Source organism: Rhinolophus sinicus, chromosome 3 (assembly GCF_057876585.1).
Source record: "Rhinolophus sinicus isolate RSI-liver-muscle chromosome 3, RSI-T2T, whole genome shotgun sequence".
NCBI lineage: Eukaryota > Metazoa > Chordata > Mammalia > Chiroptera > Rhinolophidae > Rhinolophus > Rhinolophus sinicus.
Window position 1 is genome coordinate 178,416,916 of NC_142503.1, and position 17,465 is coordinate 178,434,380.

Genomic DNA, 17,465 nt, shown 5'->3' on the forward strand with positions numbered 1-17,465 from the left:
TGTGGTGTCTCCTCACTCGCAGGCCTCCCTCTTGGGAGAACACGGGCAAGGCTGCTCATGGCCATTCGCCTTTCACCATGTCCACGTGACCCATGGGAAACTCTTCTTGGATGTCTCACAGTATCCCCTCTCTTTGTCCTCTGTCACTCCTCAGTTCTGCACTTCCCTCAATTCCAGTTCAGATGGCACGTGGCCTGACCTGAATGGCAAAGCCATCTCTAGAGAGAGGAGGGGGGAGGGACCAGTAACCCAGGTCTCCAGTGACCTCCCCAACCCCCTTCTTCCTTCCTGGTCTTCTGCTCATGGAGACTGAGGAATGGGTGCTGGGTGATGTTTGGGCCCAGCAGAATTCAGTCAACTCAACAAATCCCACAGGCAGCTGTATCCAGCCCCAAACTGCTTCTGCTTTGTTTTAAAGTGTGGGGTACTCAAGACCCCTTTTTCCTCAGCCATAAGCCCAGTCACCAATTTGAGCAACAATAATGTCCACCTAATATCCTATAACACATGACTATGGTCTGTCTCTCCACTCAAATACAAGATCTGTGAGAGCAAGTCCTTGTGTGTTTTATTCTCCACTGGATCCTGCTGCTAGGAAGAGGAGACACCAGACCCCTTCAGCCCCTGCAAATGAAAAGGGCTCCTGGGGCTGGCCCACTCCCTGATCTGTGATCACCAGCCAGAAGCGTATTCTCACCAGAGTGTCTTCCAGGGGGGCCAGGCATCGGTGAACAGACTGCCAAGGGCAGCTGCCTCAGCAGGGCCACCCACCCCATCAGACTGTCGGTGGCTTCCCTCCAAAGCCTGAGGCAGGCCTGCCCCTGGGCCCTGGTGGGTTTGTCCTGAGCAGCCTGCAAAGAGAGAGAATAGGGAACTCCCCTTCCCATGACCCATACAATAAAACAAGGCATTATATGGGTGAGAGGTAGATGTGAATCTGATAGGACTAGAGATTCAGACTGGAAAAAGAAAAGAAAACACATTTTTCTCATTTCATGCCAAGGCTTTCAGGAGGAAGGCAGAGGAATATGGGGGGTAAAGGAAGAAGAAATGAGGCAGCCTCTGCAGACCCCTGCACGCAGCAGCCGGAGCAGGCTAGAGACGGGCATTCCAGTCCCCTGGGGCCAGGACCTGAAGGGCCCCCTTCACTCAGGGGCTAGAGGGCCAGGCATTTGGTGGGGGGTGGGGGATTCGCCGGGGGGGGGAGGGGAAGGGGTCTATGTTCTTGAATTTGAGGGTATTCAAGGGTGGCTGGGGCCAGGGCCCCCCAACTTTGGGTCTAAGACTATATCTTGGGAACCCCTAATTATGGGAAGAGTGGCCTTTAGGGTTTTGCCTAAAGCAGCTGGGAAGAAGGCACCCCAGGAAGCCACAAGAGAGGCCAGAGCCACCCCGAGGGCTGCTTTGGGACCCATGAGCCCTTTTTCTATCCTGCTTCCATTTTCTGCTGTTGCTCACGGCTGTGGCAGACACACTCCCTTGGAGAAGCTGACTCCAGACTAGAATACTTTATTCAAGAGAATCTGACTTGGCAGTCAGACAGCCACGCAGAGCACCTAGCTCCATGCCCAGCCTGGGGCCCACTCTTTGCCTGTGTCCCTGAGAGGGGCAGGATGATGATGCCTTGGCCATGGAGAACAATGTCCCAGCACAAGCAGAGGCAAGATGTGAGGAGAGGCCGTAGGGGACCAGGAGCGGCAAAGGCCCCAGGCAACCAGTGTTCTTCAGAGCTGAATGTTCTGCTCTCCAGGGTGCAGAGCTGCTGCCAGGGAGAGGAAGCCAAAGGACCCCTCCACCCCCTGCCTGCCTTCCCACTCAGTCAGGGCCAGAGCAGGCTCCTCCACTCCCACCCTGGCCAGGGCTGCTTGTCTGTGCAGAAACCAAGGCCCAAGAACAGGCGGTGTGTCCTCCTCGTCTTCTTTCTCCAGCCCTTTGGAGACCCCCAGGGCTTCTGGGGTCTGGCTTGCCCCTCATAAAGCCACAGGCCTTGCTTCTTGCCAAGCTGAAGTACACACGGGTCCGTGGCTGCCTTCTTTCTCTCACGTTCTGCTTAAGGCACTGAATTCCTGAGGGTCCTGTCCCTCCCTGCCCCTCATCTTGGATGGGGCGAGAGTCATTCAGCAGGGATACAATTGGCTAATAAATAGAGGGCAGGTGCCAGCAGGGAGGTAACTGAGAGTGTGACGGTAATAAATACACGAGCCAGGTGTGGGGTCTCTCCTCCGAGGGGTTGGTTACCTCCGGGGAACAGTATCACCGCACCTGCCAGAAACAAAACACAGAAATCTGTGTCAGCACACTGCAGAGGGTGGGGTCCCTCCTATGGGAGGGGGAACAAACCCAGAGGGGAAGCTTGGACAGGGAGCATGGGGAAATTGCAGCACACTTGGATCTCTGCTTGCACCAAGGCCAATAAGAAGCTAGGAGCTACCCTTTACCAATCACATACCCAGGTGCCCAGCCCTGTGTTAAGCACTCTCTCATTTACCCTTAACAATATCTCATGAGGGAAGCACTGTTATCATCCTTTTGCAGATGAGGAAACTGAAGCTCAGAGAGGTTAAGAAACTTGCCCAAGGTCACACAGCTTGTCAGTGACATGAACTTAGTTAGCTACATGCACTAATACTTCTGGTTACTCTAGGACAGCAGTCTTCAAACGGGGATACAGGTACCCCTAGATGTACATGAAGATTGTCCAAGGTGTGTATCAGTATTGATAGTTTTAAAGGAATCTGTTTTTAGCCTCATGTACTCTACCTGAAAATTACCTGTTTTAGAGGTCTGCTTCCCCACCATCTTGAGAGTTCACAATTGCCTTTTTTCCCTTTAAAAGGAAGGAAGCATCCTGCCCACTCTGAATCCTGTGGTAGTATTTTGCCCCAAGGCAAAAGTATTGGGGTGGTGGTGGGGGACACTGAACAAAAGAACAACTTGAGATACTGGTGTAGGTACAAGCCTTTTACAAGTCAGGTGGTTTCCAAGTCTTTGCTTTCAACAAAACTGAGGAACAACTTAACTGAATTGTCAGCTAATATGTCATGAGAAGTCGTTTTTTGTTAGCAGATCACCTTGAGGTTTTTGGCAAATAACTTGGAAGGAGTTTGTGGATGAAAAAGGGGCCACATACTAAACCTGACAAGCTCAGGGGAGGCCCTACAAACTCAGACATGGAAAGTAACCACACAGGATGGTCTAAACACAAAAATTCCTAATTAAAAGTGGGTCACGGCAGGTAGTGACGTCCTAGGCCTGTAGCTTCCTTGATGAACCTAAAAGTGAGCTTATCTATTGTCTTTTTGCATCTAAGATAACATACCTTTGAAATGTCAAAGTAATCTCCATTTCCAAACCCCTCAGGGCATTTCCCACCAAAGCACAGGACCATAGAACCCCTCATTGTTATCTTGAAGCCCACATACCATCTCTATGAGCTGTAAATGTTAATTATTAACTATCCTGTACCCACCAATGTAAATGAAATATGTCTCTTTCCGTTTTACTTTTTATCCAATCCCTGCTTTGCTTTCTCCTGCCCCCTTAATCTATCACCAATGAATTTCATGTAACCTTCCTTATGTCTCCTCCTTTGATTCTAATGTATAAAGTAAGCTGCGAAAGTGCCATTTTCTGGAGCACTTTCTCAATCCGTTGAGATTTTGCTTCCCAGCAATTGTCAGCAGTTTGGCTCAAATAAACTCATAAAAATTTTCTACAGGTTTGGACGTCAACAAGTTCAAGTGATTAAGTAACATTTAGTCCCATTTATTTATTTATGTGAACATGGTTTCTCAACCCTTTCGTCTATAAAAAATGGTGAACAGGAATGGAATGAATGCTGAAACTTTAGTCTGGCAGGAGGTAACATTCATTAACAGGTTCATTAACTCATTGAAAAGAGGTAGCCACATCCATGTCACTGAGATGTACTCCCAATGAGATTGGTTGTACTTTTATGTTTAACATTTATTAAAATACAATGCATTTGTGCTGTTTTGATCAGTTGCTACTACTAATAATTATTGTGAAGATTCATTCCAGGAGGAAATTTAGAGTTTTATATGTTCACAGGAAATTTAAAATAATTCAAATTTATATACCATTGTTGTGGCAGATACATGTGACATGGTGATATGCAAAAGACTTTTGAATGTTAAAAAGGTTATGTTAGGCTGAAATTCTGTGGGGGAAGTGAAATGGAAATACAAGTTCAAGGAGAAAAGAAGCAATGTAAATATGCAACTACTATTAAAGGACAGTATTCATGTATATATTTTATATATACGGTGCCAAAAAATGTATAACAAATGGACACTTTGGTCAACGTGGCTCAAGCAGTAGTTTGCCATAATCAGAAGTGTCTGGACGCTGATGCTGTGTTTCCCTGAAAATAAGACCGAGCCGGACCATCAGCTCTAATGCGTCTTTTGGAGCAAAAATTAATATACGACCCAGTCTTATATTACATTATATTATAAAGACATGGTCTTATATTACAATAAAATAAGACTGGTTCTTATATTAATTTTCACTCCAAAAGACGCAGTAGAGCTGATGATCCGGCTAGGTCTTATTTTCAGGGAAGCACAGTGGTAACCACTTTGAGTACCTCTTGTAATTGCACAAGTCAAATGTGACTTGTATTCATCTTTTGTTCCCAGTATATATTGAGTAATACAATGTTAATAGTTTTTTCCTTTCTTAAAATACGTATACATTTTTGGCACCCCCATTTTATATATATATATGTGTATATATATATATATATATATATATATATATATATATATATACACAGTATGTGTATATATATATTAAAGTGGATGATGGTATTAAATTAGGATGCCTTATTTCATAGGATACATCTGAAGAGTTATATAATGGCTTTATATTAAAATATTAATATTTATAACATGCCAGGAATGATATCCTTTGCAATTATTTACAATTTTGATAGAAAAGTTCAATGTTAACTTAAAAATGAGCAAGGAAGCACATGGGTTTTTGAAACTCTTTCAAGAGATTCCCAAATAAGACGTTTGAAGACTGCTGCCCTGGCAGATGGAGCAACTGGATCCTTTCTATCTGGGGCTGCCTGGGTCCAGGGGAGAAATGAGGGCCACACACCTTCAGGGAGACCAACTTCCCCAGAACCCTGTCTTTGTGGAGTGGGGTGGAAGTCTCTGCTCATGAAGGTGTGGGCCCATGGGGTAAGTCATGGGTCAGCTCCAGTCCCACGGCATGAAATAATTCCCTGGAGCTTAGAGCTGGGAGGAAACTCAATGTGACTGAGTTACTGTAGATATGAAATATGTTATTTTTACAATTTACTCTCACAGATTTGGGTTTTCCCTTTTCTAATCCTTCTCTCCCAGCCACACTCAGGCCTGGGCCTCCATGTGTGAAGCCAAGATGGGCAGGTCACACTGAGAGGGAAAGAGGAAGCCAGTGGACCCCTAGGTCCCCTGGGCGGGGCGGGGGTGGGGGGGGCATAGTGGTCTAGGAACTAGTGGGCAGTTGCCCCTTCCCCAGGACCACTAGGAAGTAGCCCTGCGTACGGTTTCATCTGTTGGACTTTTCATCACTAGAAGGTAAGCTTTTAAGAGTAAGAATCTTGTTTTGTTCACTGGTGTAACTGGCACACAGTAAGTGCTTGGTAAATATTTCTAGAATGACTAACTGCTTGGTGGGCCCCTGACCCCTCATTTTACAGAGAGAAATACTAAACTCAGAGAGGTGACATGACTTGTTCCAGGCCACACAGAGACTTGGGCTAAGTCAGGACGAGAACCAAGGTCCCCTGAGGCTTCCTGGGCCCTAGAATCTCCAGCAGCTCCCTGTTCTGTCCCCCAAGACTGCTTTGGGCCTTACTTTCCCCTTCCCCACCACTGCCCCCTGCTGGCGGGGCTCCCCTCTGGCCCAGCCTCCTTGCCATCCCTGGGCCCCACCCCACTCCGCCGCACACTCACAGGTGGCAGTCTGTGGGTCTCTGCTTCTCTCTCTTCCTCTTCCCCCTGCCCTTGGGTCTCCTCCTGCAATAAGCCAAAAGCGTCAGGACAGAGTGGCTGGGGGGGCCCATGCTAGGACAGGGGCTGGCAGGCCGGAGAATAGTCCGGTGCCCCAGTCAGACCACTTACCTTTCTGGCTTCATCTTCTCCCGCAGAGGCCTGGCAAAACAGACAGAGAGGGGCAGGGGAGTATCAGGAAAGCAGTAAACGGGGACTCCCTGCCACCCCCACACCTCCCCGCAGACATTCGGAGTCCTGGTTCTGCAGTTGGTGCTCTAGCCACTAGGGGGCAGCATGGAGTTAGTGAGGGAGAGGCGGTCAGAGGCTTGTGGGCTTGAGCTCTCACTCTGCACTCTGACTCCATCAAGAGAGGTACGAATTCTGTCTTGGGGCCCCTCTCCACACCCTCCTGCATTTTTCAGCCTCTTGGCATCAAATCTGGGGAACTGTATGCCTGTTCTCTGCTGCCTTCTCTGTTCACTCCCTTCCTTTGCTCCTGCCCTTCTTTCCAGGGTGCACTCAGCGTATCCTCAAAGACAGTAAATGAGGGGCAAGGCCATGGACTGGGGGATGGTTGCTGCCAGCTAAGGCTGCTTGTCAGGACACAACTTGCCACCCCTGCCCTGGGGATGTGTGGCGCTGCAGGCAACAGCAAGAGGAGTGGTGGAGGGGTGGAGTGAGGGGAGGTAAGCACTGCCCCACAGTCACCAGGAATGTCCTGGCTCTGCCTCTGAGCTGTGGCTGTTGGCCCAGAAGGGAGAAGAAAGGTGTCCCTGTGGGCCAGCTCATTGGAAGTGACAGGGCTTCAGTCTTCCCTGGGAACGGGGGGGGGGGGGGGGGGGGGCGATCTGGCCAGGGAATGCTGCCCTAGGCTGGCTGTCTCCCTTGGGAGCCAGGGTACCAGGGCCTCTTGGACTGCCTGGTCATGTCTCTGTCATCTTGGGCAGGTCAGAGACACTCCTGGAGCCTTAGTGTCCTCTCCTGCGGCCTCAACAGAGTGGTTGTGAGGGCAAAGGTGAGGTGCAATGTGAAGGGTCACCGTTTAGCACTGTGCCTGGGAGGGTTCATTACCGAGCTGTTGTTATAAGGGCAGGGCCCCCAACAGTGGTATAGTGAAGAGTCTGGCTTCAGGTCCAAGAGGGGCGGCCAGAGCCCTGGACCCTAGGCAGTACTGGGGCTCCTGGAAAGCGTGGTAATAGCCATGAGACATAGCATGAAAAGTGGAAGGTCTAGGGGTTACACAGGCTAGGGTTTACTCACAAGCTGTGGCAAATCATGTAACCATACCAAGCCTCAGTTTCCTCATCTGTGAAATGGGGCTGACAATAGAACCGACCTCCCTGAGTTATTATGAGAGTAGGAACCTTGTCTATCTTGCTCACCACTGTATCCTAAGCATCCATGACCGTGTCTGGCATACAGTAGGTGCTCAATAAATGTTTGTTGAGAAAAATTTGAATGAGAATGTGAACATTTGAACACTGAGTGAGAAAACCCATCAAGTACTTAGCGTGGGGGGTAGGAACAGAGGAGGGGCACAATAAACGGTAGTCCTTCCCCCTCTTCCCACCCCAGGATAAGGCTTAGGACCTCTTGTCTGGTGCTTCGATCCATGGCCCAGTGGCATCACCACAGCCCCTCAGCCCATTTATTTCCCTGGGCCTGGTTGGCAGTGCTAGGCTGCTCCTCCTGGTAATTAACGTTCAGAGTGGCCTGGGAACAGGCAGCAAGACTGGTGCTGGTCAGAGGCTCTACTGGGTGGGGGTGCAATTTTAAAGAAACCCCAATGCCTCCTTCCTTTCTGTCCCCTTCCTCCTGCCAAGGCTTGTCCTGCCCTGTGCTCCTCTGCCCAGTTGCCCCTTCCACAGGCACCAGCCTGGCCCAGAACTAAGCCCAGGCTTGCAATGTCCTGTCTCAGGTGTTTCTTCCAGGGCTGTGGCAGCTGCTTTCCATCTTGGGGAGGGTGATGGTGTGCTCTGAGCCCCTGCAAGTCTGGGAGGGACCCAGCCTGCCTCTGCCCCTGTGGCTTCTCAGCAGCTGTGCTCAAGCTGCTGGGATCACTTCCCCAGGCAAAAACCAGTTGATGGGGAAACAAAATGCAGCTGCTACTGGTCCCTGATTTCCCTGCTCTTCCTCAGCCAGGAAGGAAATGTGGCCTGCAGCTGCAATGGGCAACCACGTGGCTGAGGCTGCCAAGTGCATTGGGCTTGTCCCTGCCGCTCCCTGAGGACCTACCTGCACTCACAGCGCACATGCTGAGAGAATGTCAGCTCCACATAGGAGGGCCGGTCCCCAGAACGGATCTTCAGGAGCTGTGGCGAGAGAAAGGTTGGATGGTAGGACTGGGGGGTGGCCGATGGGCTTCCAACACTCTCCAGCCTCTCCTTGAGGGGGGGACTAGACTCTGTTTCCCACCAGCTTTTGGACTATTCCCTCATTCTGCTCTGAGTGTGGAGCAAACAGCCCTCCCACCTGCATGTGAATCTTAGGGGGGCCCCGTCCCTCCCTCCCCAGGGCCACCGGCATAGCAATAGTGTAGGAAGGGGGCCATTCTCTGGAGTCAGAGAGACCTATGTTCAAATCTTGGCTCTTCCATCTGCTGAGCGCTGATCTCAAGTTCCTCATTTGTGAAATGGGAATAACACTTGCCTTGAAGGGTTGAATATTGAGGTAGCATTTGTGGAGTACCTACCATGGTACTTGGCATTACTCGTAAGTGCTCAGTAAACCGTGTGTGTGTGTGTGTGTGTGTGTGTGTGTGTGTGTGTGTGTGTGTGTGGCTAAGCAAAGAACAGGGTACCAAACGCTAACCAAATGCTACTGATATAAACAGGGACTTCTTGAGTCTGAGCAGATGTCTTTTCTAACCTCAACCAGATATCCTGGGTCTGGAGAAGGGCTAAGCGAGAGCTTGGGAAAGCCGGTGAGGGAGGAAGTGAGCTGGCTCAAAGTTGGGACGGGGGGCTCCAAAAGGAGGGGCGCTGTGCGGGATGGTAAGAGCACAGGCCTGGGAGTCAGGGGCACTCTGAGAAGGGTGTGGACAATGGGGCAGGCAGGACACGAGGAGGAGACCCTCCCTACCTGCATGGTGACATTGACCGTCTCCACGGGAACACAGTGCAGGTTTTCATCACCACAGCAGCCAGTGCAGCGCAGCAGGGAGACGCAGGACGGGCTGAACATGTGCTCCACCTCGCTGGGGTACTCTGACACGATGTCCACCAGCCTCTCCAGGGCCCGGCAGTAGCTGCGGCCCCACACTTCCTGGAAGGGCACCACTACGAGGGGGAAATCAGCTGGGTCAGGCCAGGAGGGGCCTGCTCCTCGAAGCCCTAGTCCTGGCTCCAGAGGCTCTGCAGCCTCCCAGGTTTAGCCCACATCTCCTCCTCCAGGAAGCCCCCAGGCCTTCTGAGCACCCTCTGTTCTGAACTGATATGATCCCTCTGGGAAAACTACTGGGCCCTTAGCTCATCTGCCAGACAGAAATTCTCGTGGACTGGAATTCCTCAGGGTCCTGAGCTCTCTGCTCTAGTCTTAGCTCAGGTACCCACATCTGCCTTAGTGCCCTTGGAGCTTCGAGAACCCTGCCCTGGCAGCTCCCCAGGCCTGCAGGGTCTTTCTCAGGCCTGACCTGGTGCTTCCTCAGTCTTGAGGAATCCGCAGAAAACAGTTCTGTGGATTCTGTGAGATTGGCTTGCAGAGTCCCATGGGGAGGGTTAGTCTTCCCCTAGTCCTTATTTTCTGCCCCATTCTGGGCTTAGCTCCTCTAAGACTTCATTCAGCAATGTGTTCCATCCCCACCCCTCATTGTAGTGGGACCAGCACTTCCCACCAGATCCAAACTGCGCCATATCACCAGAATCACCACTTCTCATTCCGAACCGAACAAAGCCTACCACCCATTTCTCAAGGCCCACCTCCCCGCCTTCTCCAATTTCTCTAGTATGAACAGATGTTCCTCCTTTGAGCATAACTAGGCCCCAAGGGCTTGCCTTATCTCAGTCACTGGTAGCTTTTATCTCCTTTACAACCAAGTTGAAGAGGCTCTATGAGGACAGGGACCCAAGCACCCGGTAAACACAGGCTAAGTAATTACTGATTGATGAGGTGATAGTTCCCTGAGGGTTATCGGGGACATCCCGGACACCCACAATGTCCTGGTGGTCAGGACCGGGAGCTTTTGGGGGCTGATCTGGAATCTTTCAAAAAATGCTGTTCCTTCAAGGGAAAGCCTGGGGCCTGGCCCCAAACAGAGGCTCACAGGAAGTAGGTAGCCAGAGACAGGAGATCTGACATCTAGTCCTGGCCCTACACTGGCTGTGTGACCTTGGAGAGGTCACTTAACCTTTCTGGGCATAACAATTTCCTCATCTGAGGAAAAAGCAGCAGGTTGGGAACAGATGGTTGCTAAGGTCTCTCCCAGCCCTGAAAGATGGTCTGTGATTCCGTGCACACATCCCAGCCCAGCCATGAGCCCATGGGCAGAGAACTATGTCTCCCACCCTGAGTCATCCTGCCTGACGGTCGTCCTCAGCTGGTGGGAGCGGACATGGATGCTGGGTCACCCAGGGGCCCTGAAGCCTCTGCCCTAGAGCAATGGCTCTCCTAACAGCTCCTCACTTCCTTCCAAGGCCCTTCCTAGGAGGCAGAAGGGGCCGAAGTCCAGCCTACGAGGACGTGAGTCTCAGGGTAATCTCAGAGGAAAAATAAACTTCAGCCCTAGCAGAGGCCCTGGGGAAAAGCTGCAAGTTGGTGGAAAATACCAAAGAGGCGGTGTGTCCATGTGGAGCTGGCCAAGAGGCCACAGAGGCAATAAACCGTGCTTATCTGAGCGTCTGCTGCTCCATTCTGTCCTGTCTACTTAGAGGGCACTAGGGCTGGGCCCAGGGATGGTGGAGGACCAGATCCCCTGATCCTACTTCTCCAGACCACTGGGACATTCTCCCTGAACCCCCAAATGGGAAACAGCCCCTGTCCCCATAGGCAGCCCCAAAGCCCTAGTGAAGCCGGCAAGGTCAGAGGGGCACCTCCCTGTCGTTAGTTCATGAATGCGTGTTTAGTCTAAAATCTTCATGAGCACTATGCAACTCTGAAAGTTTAATCTCCGCCTTCGAAAACATAAATAACAGCAGAGGAATAGCCAGCCACCGAAGTGCCATAGAAGGTCCTGCCCTGGGACCAGCCATTAGGGAGGGGGACAGCAGCAGAGAAGGGATACCCTAGCCCCTACCATTCTGCAAACAGACTCCCAGCCAGCTGGGCTGTTTGGGCCCCAGCCAGGTTAAGCAGAGCGGCTGGGCCTTGGAGGCAAAAGAAGGGATTTCCTTTCCTCACTCCCATACCCTACGATACAGACTGCATCAACAGGGCCCTGAAATCTGCCACTTTCCAGGCCACATGGCCAGATCCTGTTGGGGAAAGGCTGAGAAGGAGATGAGGTGGGTCTGTTTTACCTGGCAGCCACCAGTTAAGAGAGTAATTCATCTGTGGAGGCCGCTGCCTGGTGTGTGGTAGAAACAAAGGGGGCTGGCTGGGTGAGGGGCCGGCTGAGAGAGTGGTGACCACTCCCAGATGTGGGCTGAGCCCCTCACGAAGAGCTCTGTTCAGCTGCTCCTGAGAGCACTTCCTCTGGCCCCAGAGCTGCTCCAGAGGCAGGGGTGGGGGTGAGAGGAGTGGGAGGCTGTGGCCCAGTCAGGCTCTGGGCCAGGGTTAGGCCGTTTGGCAAGGGCTGCTCCCGGGACCACGAGTGAGCTCTCATCTCTCACTGGCCCTGTGGGAGAGCCTCCTAACTGGCTCCAGCTGCCTACCAGCCAGGACTGAGGAGACTCAAGAGGGAAATGTTTAATCCTGAGAGAAAGCTCCTGGGGAGGCTGCTGGGGAGGGAGGGGCCACAGGGCTGGGCAGAGCTGCTGGCCACCAGCCTGAGCCCGGCAGGTGTCCTCTCCATAGGCACTAGTGGGGCACACAGCCAGTCTGCCGCAAGGGACGCCCTACTCACGCCTGCTCATCCAGGAGCTGTGGATACTGAGGCATGTCCGAGGCTTTAGGTGACTCCAAGGGCCTCTCTGAGCCTCAGGTTCTCCACCGATATAATGTGGAGACTACGAACGCTCAGCATAGGATTGTAGTAAATGCCCAATACTATCACCATGATACTAGTAGTAAAAATCAACATCTATGTCTGCAAAGTATAGACCATGCTGTCTCTTGTCTGGTGTTGGCAGGAGGGGATGGCATTTTCAGATTTTGATAGCAGGGGTCCAAAGCTCCTGGGACTTCCCTTGGCCACAATATAGGCCTCCTAATTAAGATGACAGGTGAGCTGCCCTAATAAATCCAACCTGCTAAGCCTCCTCATCCTGGTTCCCTGGGGGATATATACTCCTGTGTCTCCTCCATGGAGTCAGAGAATCCCTACAGCCTTAGAAAAAGAACCTTAGATATCATGTAGTCTACTGCTCCCATTTTACAGATGAGGAAACAGGCTCAGGCTTCTTTGGTAGCTTTGATACACCAAAAGCATCAAAAAGGCCATGGAGGGAAGATAATGATGGGTCCTTCCCCAAATCTCAGAGAGCATAATATTGTGCCAGTCCCAGAGGGCACAGCAGGGAGAAGGTGAGATGTGGGTCTGCTACCTTCCCCACCTTCTCATTGCCAAAGGGGTCTGGGATTCAGGCATGGGAGCATGGCCAGACCTGGGAGAGGCTGGCTACCAGGCAGGCAGGCCAGCAGAGGGAGGCTGTTCCCAGCTATCATTGCCTATCACACGCGTGCCCTTGCATGTCCCTACACGCTCCCTCTCCCTTGGAGCCGTGGGAAGCCTTAGCAGTGATGTGTGGCCTCGCTGCGTGTCTTGGAGAGACAGGGAGGGAGGAGCAAGGCAGAGGGTCTGGCATCAGCCTCCTGCCTTCTGCATGCATGTATGTCTCTTTGGCAAACTTCTCGTCCTTTGAAGATTCCCTCTTGATTCAACTCAGGGTGGGGAATGGACGGGCCAGGGAGGGTGCGACTCATGTTCTGTCTGTTTGTAATCAATGGAAAGGCCTGGTCAGATCCCTGCAGCTCCACCAGCGCTGGCTTCTGGGAAGGTCCCCTCACCCCTCCCTGATTCTCTTGATTGCTTGCCCACTGCATCCAGCTCCCAGATCCCCAGTCTGGCCCCTGGCACTCACTGCCCACACTGCCCTCCAAGACCCTATCTGCCCTGTGACATCATGCTGAGAAGGGGCTCTGAACCAACTAGACCAACCCTGGACATACTTGCCCCAGCTCTGCTCTCTGGATGCCAACCCTGGCCCAATAATATACCTCCCTAGGCCTCTGGGTCACAACAGGGGGATTTCTCAAGCTCTGCCAACTTTGTCAGCTAGGGTATCAGCCAGCTTGCAGACTCTCCCCAACTTAATATCATCCTGCACCCACCCCATGCTAGTTCCTTCCCGTCCTCTGCAGAGGCTTGGGAGGAGAAGGCTTGGTGAGCACAGGTACCAACCCAGGCTTACCTTCCATCTCTGAAGAGCTGTTCCCAGCAGATAAGGCCAATTGCTGTGGACAGAAAGGTATAGAGATGAGGGGGACCACCTTGGGCTTCTGTGCCCTGGGGCTGAGTATAGAGGTCCCTCTGAGCTCCTTCCCACCCGCTGCACACTCTGTCCTGTCTCAGAGCTGTGCCTTTCCCAGTATAACTAAAACCTCACTGGACCCTGGATGGGTCCAAGCCCTCACTCTGGTCTCAGTTTCCTCATTTTGAAAAGGTGGGAGGCTGGACGCTTTTGGAAACCCTTTGCCTTCTGTGTCTCAAAGACCTTGTAATCCTTTGGGGTCTCTCTCCTACCCAGCCCCCAGGCCAGCCCTGCTGGGCCCTGTGCAGCCTGCCTTGGCTGGGTGCCAGAGCCCAGTGGGAGGTGATCAGCTGGTGGGAGCTGAGGGGCTGGAGGGTGGCGCCATGAGCTGGTGCTGCTGGTAACGTTATACCTCTGGCCACCCCTGCAGCAGGCAGGAGGGTGGTGGACGGTGGGGCTCCTCTGCCTCAGGGGAATGTCCAGCCCACCACTCCTGGGCTGGGGCTGGGGACTCCCAGGGCAGTGGGACAGTGCAGTGGGAAGGCAGCTCATTGGCTTTGTCAGGATTTCACTGCCCAAGTTGGCTCCTAGCCAGACTCACCCAGCTCCTGGGAAAAGGGCCCTGCTCACTTCCCCAGGCCCTGCACTCAGGACCTCCGGCTACCCACCCAGGAAAGAAGGCACAGCAGGACCTCTTGTCTTGGCCCCAGCGCACCCTGGAGTCCTGTGCTCAGTCCGGAACCCTTGTGGGGGCAGGGCCCAGCCTCCCCACCAATGGCCTCTTCTGGCAGCTTCCTCTCCACCAGGCCAGGTCAGAGGTCCTGGGGGCGCCTGCCTGGTCACAGGCCTCGACCCTGACCACAAGTCTGGGACCGCCTGGGATTAGTGGAGAGATGCTTTTAGCAAAGCCACTGGGGCTCCAGGGGCCAGACAGGAAACCTCCCTCCCTTCCCTGTGGCTTCCCTGCCCCCGCCAAGACAGACCCTGGAGCTGGAGGCTAGGACAGCCCAGCCTGAAGTCTCCTCCCAGAGGACGTGGTCCAGCCTAGCTCCTGAGAAATGTGTGGACATCCTGAGAGGGCCAGCTCTTGGGAGTGGGTCTGGGATTTCAGAGCGCCCTGCTTTGAGTGCTGAAGGTCGGAAGATCAGGGGACCCAGGCTGGGAGGCGGAGCGGGTCTTACCTGGGGCGGCACAGCAGGCAGCGCCAGCCCAGCCAGAAGCTGCAGGAAGCAAGTGAACAGCCTCATAGCAGGCATCTTCTCAGACGTCCCAAGCCAGGGGGCTCCGATGGAAAACCACCATGCTCGTCCCCCTGGGGGAGCCCCTGGCACAGGAGGAGAGGAGCCGAAAGGGAGGATGGATGCCCCTCTCACTGTTGCCCCGAGGTCCCAGCTGGTGGCCCGAGCATCCTCTGGAAACCCTGGGAATTCGAGAGCCCACAGGTAATGCTGTGGCTGGAGAACCTGATGCGGAGCGCTCGGCGTCGCGGGGCGGTGTGGGGCAGGCGGGTCCCCGGGGAGGGTCTGTCGGGCGCCCAGCGAGACCCCAGGTCCTCTCCCGGCTGGCCAGTGAAGATGCGGCTTCCTGCTCAGACAGCAGACCCCTTCTGGGACTGGAGCTTGTCGTCAACTGGGTTTCAGAGGCCGTGAATGGGGCGGGGCTCCAGGCCCGCCCCGCCCACCGCAGACGAGGCTCGGGTCCCGGGGAGCGGCCAAGCGCGGAGCCCCGCCGGGGTGGCGGCAGCGGCGGCGGCTGCGTCCGCAGTAAGTGAGAAGAGCGCTCCGAACGCCGACCCTCGAGCCCGGCTGGAGCCCAGCCTGCAGCTTCCCACGAGGCCACCCGGAGCCTGGTGCCAGGGCAGCCGGCGCCCAGTGCCCGCCACCAGAAGGAGGCCCACAGCTCAGTTCTTCTAGGCTGGCCACCTTGGGTGGGGGAATCCAGCTGTGGAGTCCAACGTCTGCGAACAAGGCTCAAAACTTTAAGCGGTCTCTGCAGAAAGGCCCCAGACCCTTAGGAAGGCAGCAATTTGGGCTGGCGCTCCACGGTGCCACTTTGTCATCCCCACAATCCTCAGGGGTGAAAAGATTATTAACCCCATTTTAAGGATAAAGGCACTGAGCTTCCAAGAGTGTCCCTGCACGTATATATATTGTACATACATATGCACTCTTGAAAACTGTGTGTGTGTGCGTGTGTGCGTGCGTGTGTGTGTGTGTGTGTGTGTGTGTGTAACTGACAGAGAGGAAACCCAAGCCACATGACTCCAGAACTGGCTCTCGCCCCACACAGCATCCTGCTGGCCAAGCACTCAGACAGCAGGGCAGCCTAGCTGTGGGCACCTGGCTGGGGGTGCTGCCCTAGCTCCTCCGTGTGGGAAGCAGTTTTCTCAGGCCCTCCCTGTGAGCACACCACATGTGCTAGGGCAGCATTTCCTCCTGGGCCCAGGAGGAGGAGGAAATGCTCCAACTCGGCAGGGGTCTGCCGACAGAGGTCTTCATGTGTCTGTGCATGCGTCTTGGCATTTAAGTGTGACTGTGAGGAGCCACCTGTGCTCTGAATCTCTGTGTGGTCTGCGTTTCTTCGTGTGTCCTCTGTATGTATAAATGTCGCTTGTGTGGGGGTCTGGTCTCTTGGTATCTCTGTCCGTCTGTGTGATTATGTGTGTGTGTGTCCACTGTGTCTCTAGGTGTGTTTGGAAGTGTGTCTGAATGGGTATTTCAGTGGGATTGTGAATTTGCATGTCTGCCTGTGTCTTTCTGTGTGTGTCTTTCTCCGTGTGTGAATGTCTGAGCCAGGTTGTGTGTGTGATTGTGCATCTCTGTGCCCTCCCATGGTCTTCAAGTGTTTATCACAACCACCACCCTCCGTGCACAGCTCCCTGGCTGCAAGAACCTGGCAGGATTTGGGGTCATGGGTTGGTCCGGGCCTGGGGCTGGTGGGTGGCTATGGGAGAGGAGGGAGGCCTGGGAGGTGGCCCCTGCAGCGCACATTCCAGGCTGAAGCAGAGAGGCCAGGGCAGCCCCAGCTCTCACCCCAGTGACCTCTGCGTCCGCTGCCTGCCTGCCCACCCACGAGGTGCTGCCAGAGATGCTGCCTCCCTTCCTGGCCAGCCCCAAGCCCAGAGGTCCGGTAGCCAGGGACCGGTTACCAGCCAGCTAAGTAGGGGCTGCAAAGAACTTTCTGATGAGCTCCAACACGCTAGGACTCAAGAGGCAGACAGACTTGTTCCTAGGCCCAGGGTCATAGTGGAGGTCTAAGAATCGCTGTGCATGTGTATGGGGGTGAGTAGACGTGTGTTTGTACGTATCTGGATCGTATGCTTGCCCAAAGCATCTGTGCATACATGCACATGTGTTTGTGTCTCTTTATTTTGGATTTGGATTTGTGTATGTGGGTACGCGTGTGTGTTGTGCATGAGTGTGTATATTAAAGTAATCGTATTGTACATGCTTTTTTATAACTGAATGTTTTGAGCACGTATTCATTGGGCATATTTGCCTATAGCTGTATATGTATAGAGCTGTGTACATTGTATATGTTTGTGTGTTTGTATTGATTCTTTCATTCGACACATATTGCTTCAGGCCTACTACTGTGTTTCCCCGAAAATAAGACATAGCCTGACAATCAGCTTTAATGCATCTTTTGAAGCAAAAATTAATATAAGACCTGGTATTATATTATATTATATTGTGTTATATAGACCCTATCTTATAGTAAAATAAGACCAGGTATTATATTATATTACATTACATTACATTATATTATATTATACTATGTTATATTATATAAGACCTGGTCTTATTTTACTAATTTTTGCTCCAAAAGACGCATTAGAGCTGATTGTTCAGCTAGGTCTTATTTTCGGGGAAACACGGTATGCTCCTGGCAT

The 17,465-nt window shown here is 52.9% G+C and overlaps 1 protein-coding gene across 2 annotated transcripts; it reads right to left on the reverse strand.

The window, feature by feature from the left end:
- Positions 1-1,493: 1,493 nt before the first annotated feature.
- PGF (placental growth factor) lies at positions 1,494-15,198 on the reverse strand. 2 transcript variants are annotated; one of them, XM_019733279.3, is made up of 7 exons: positions 14,755-15,198; positions 13,514-13,556; positions 9,090-9,286; positions 8,244-8,320; positions 6,138-6,167; positions 5,970-6,032; positions 1,494-2,262 (listed from the first exon to the last, which is right to left on the reverse strand). In XM_019733279.3, the coding sequence occupies exons 1-7, from the start codon at positions 14,827-14,829 to the stop codon at positions 2,235-2,237; spliced, it is 513 nt and encodes a 170-aa protein (XP_019588838.1). In that variant the 5' UTR covers positions 14,830-15,198; the 3' UTR covers positions 1,494-2,234. The 2 variants fall into 2 exon arrangements, with proteins under 2 accessions (XP_019588838.1, XP_019588839.1); XM_019733280.3 differs by lacking the exon at positions 5,970-6,032.
- Positions 15,199-17,465: the final 2,267 nt, after the last annotated feature.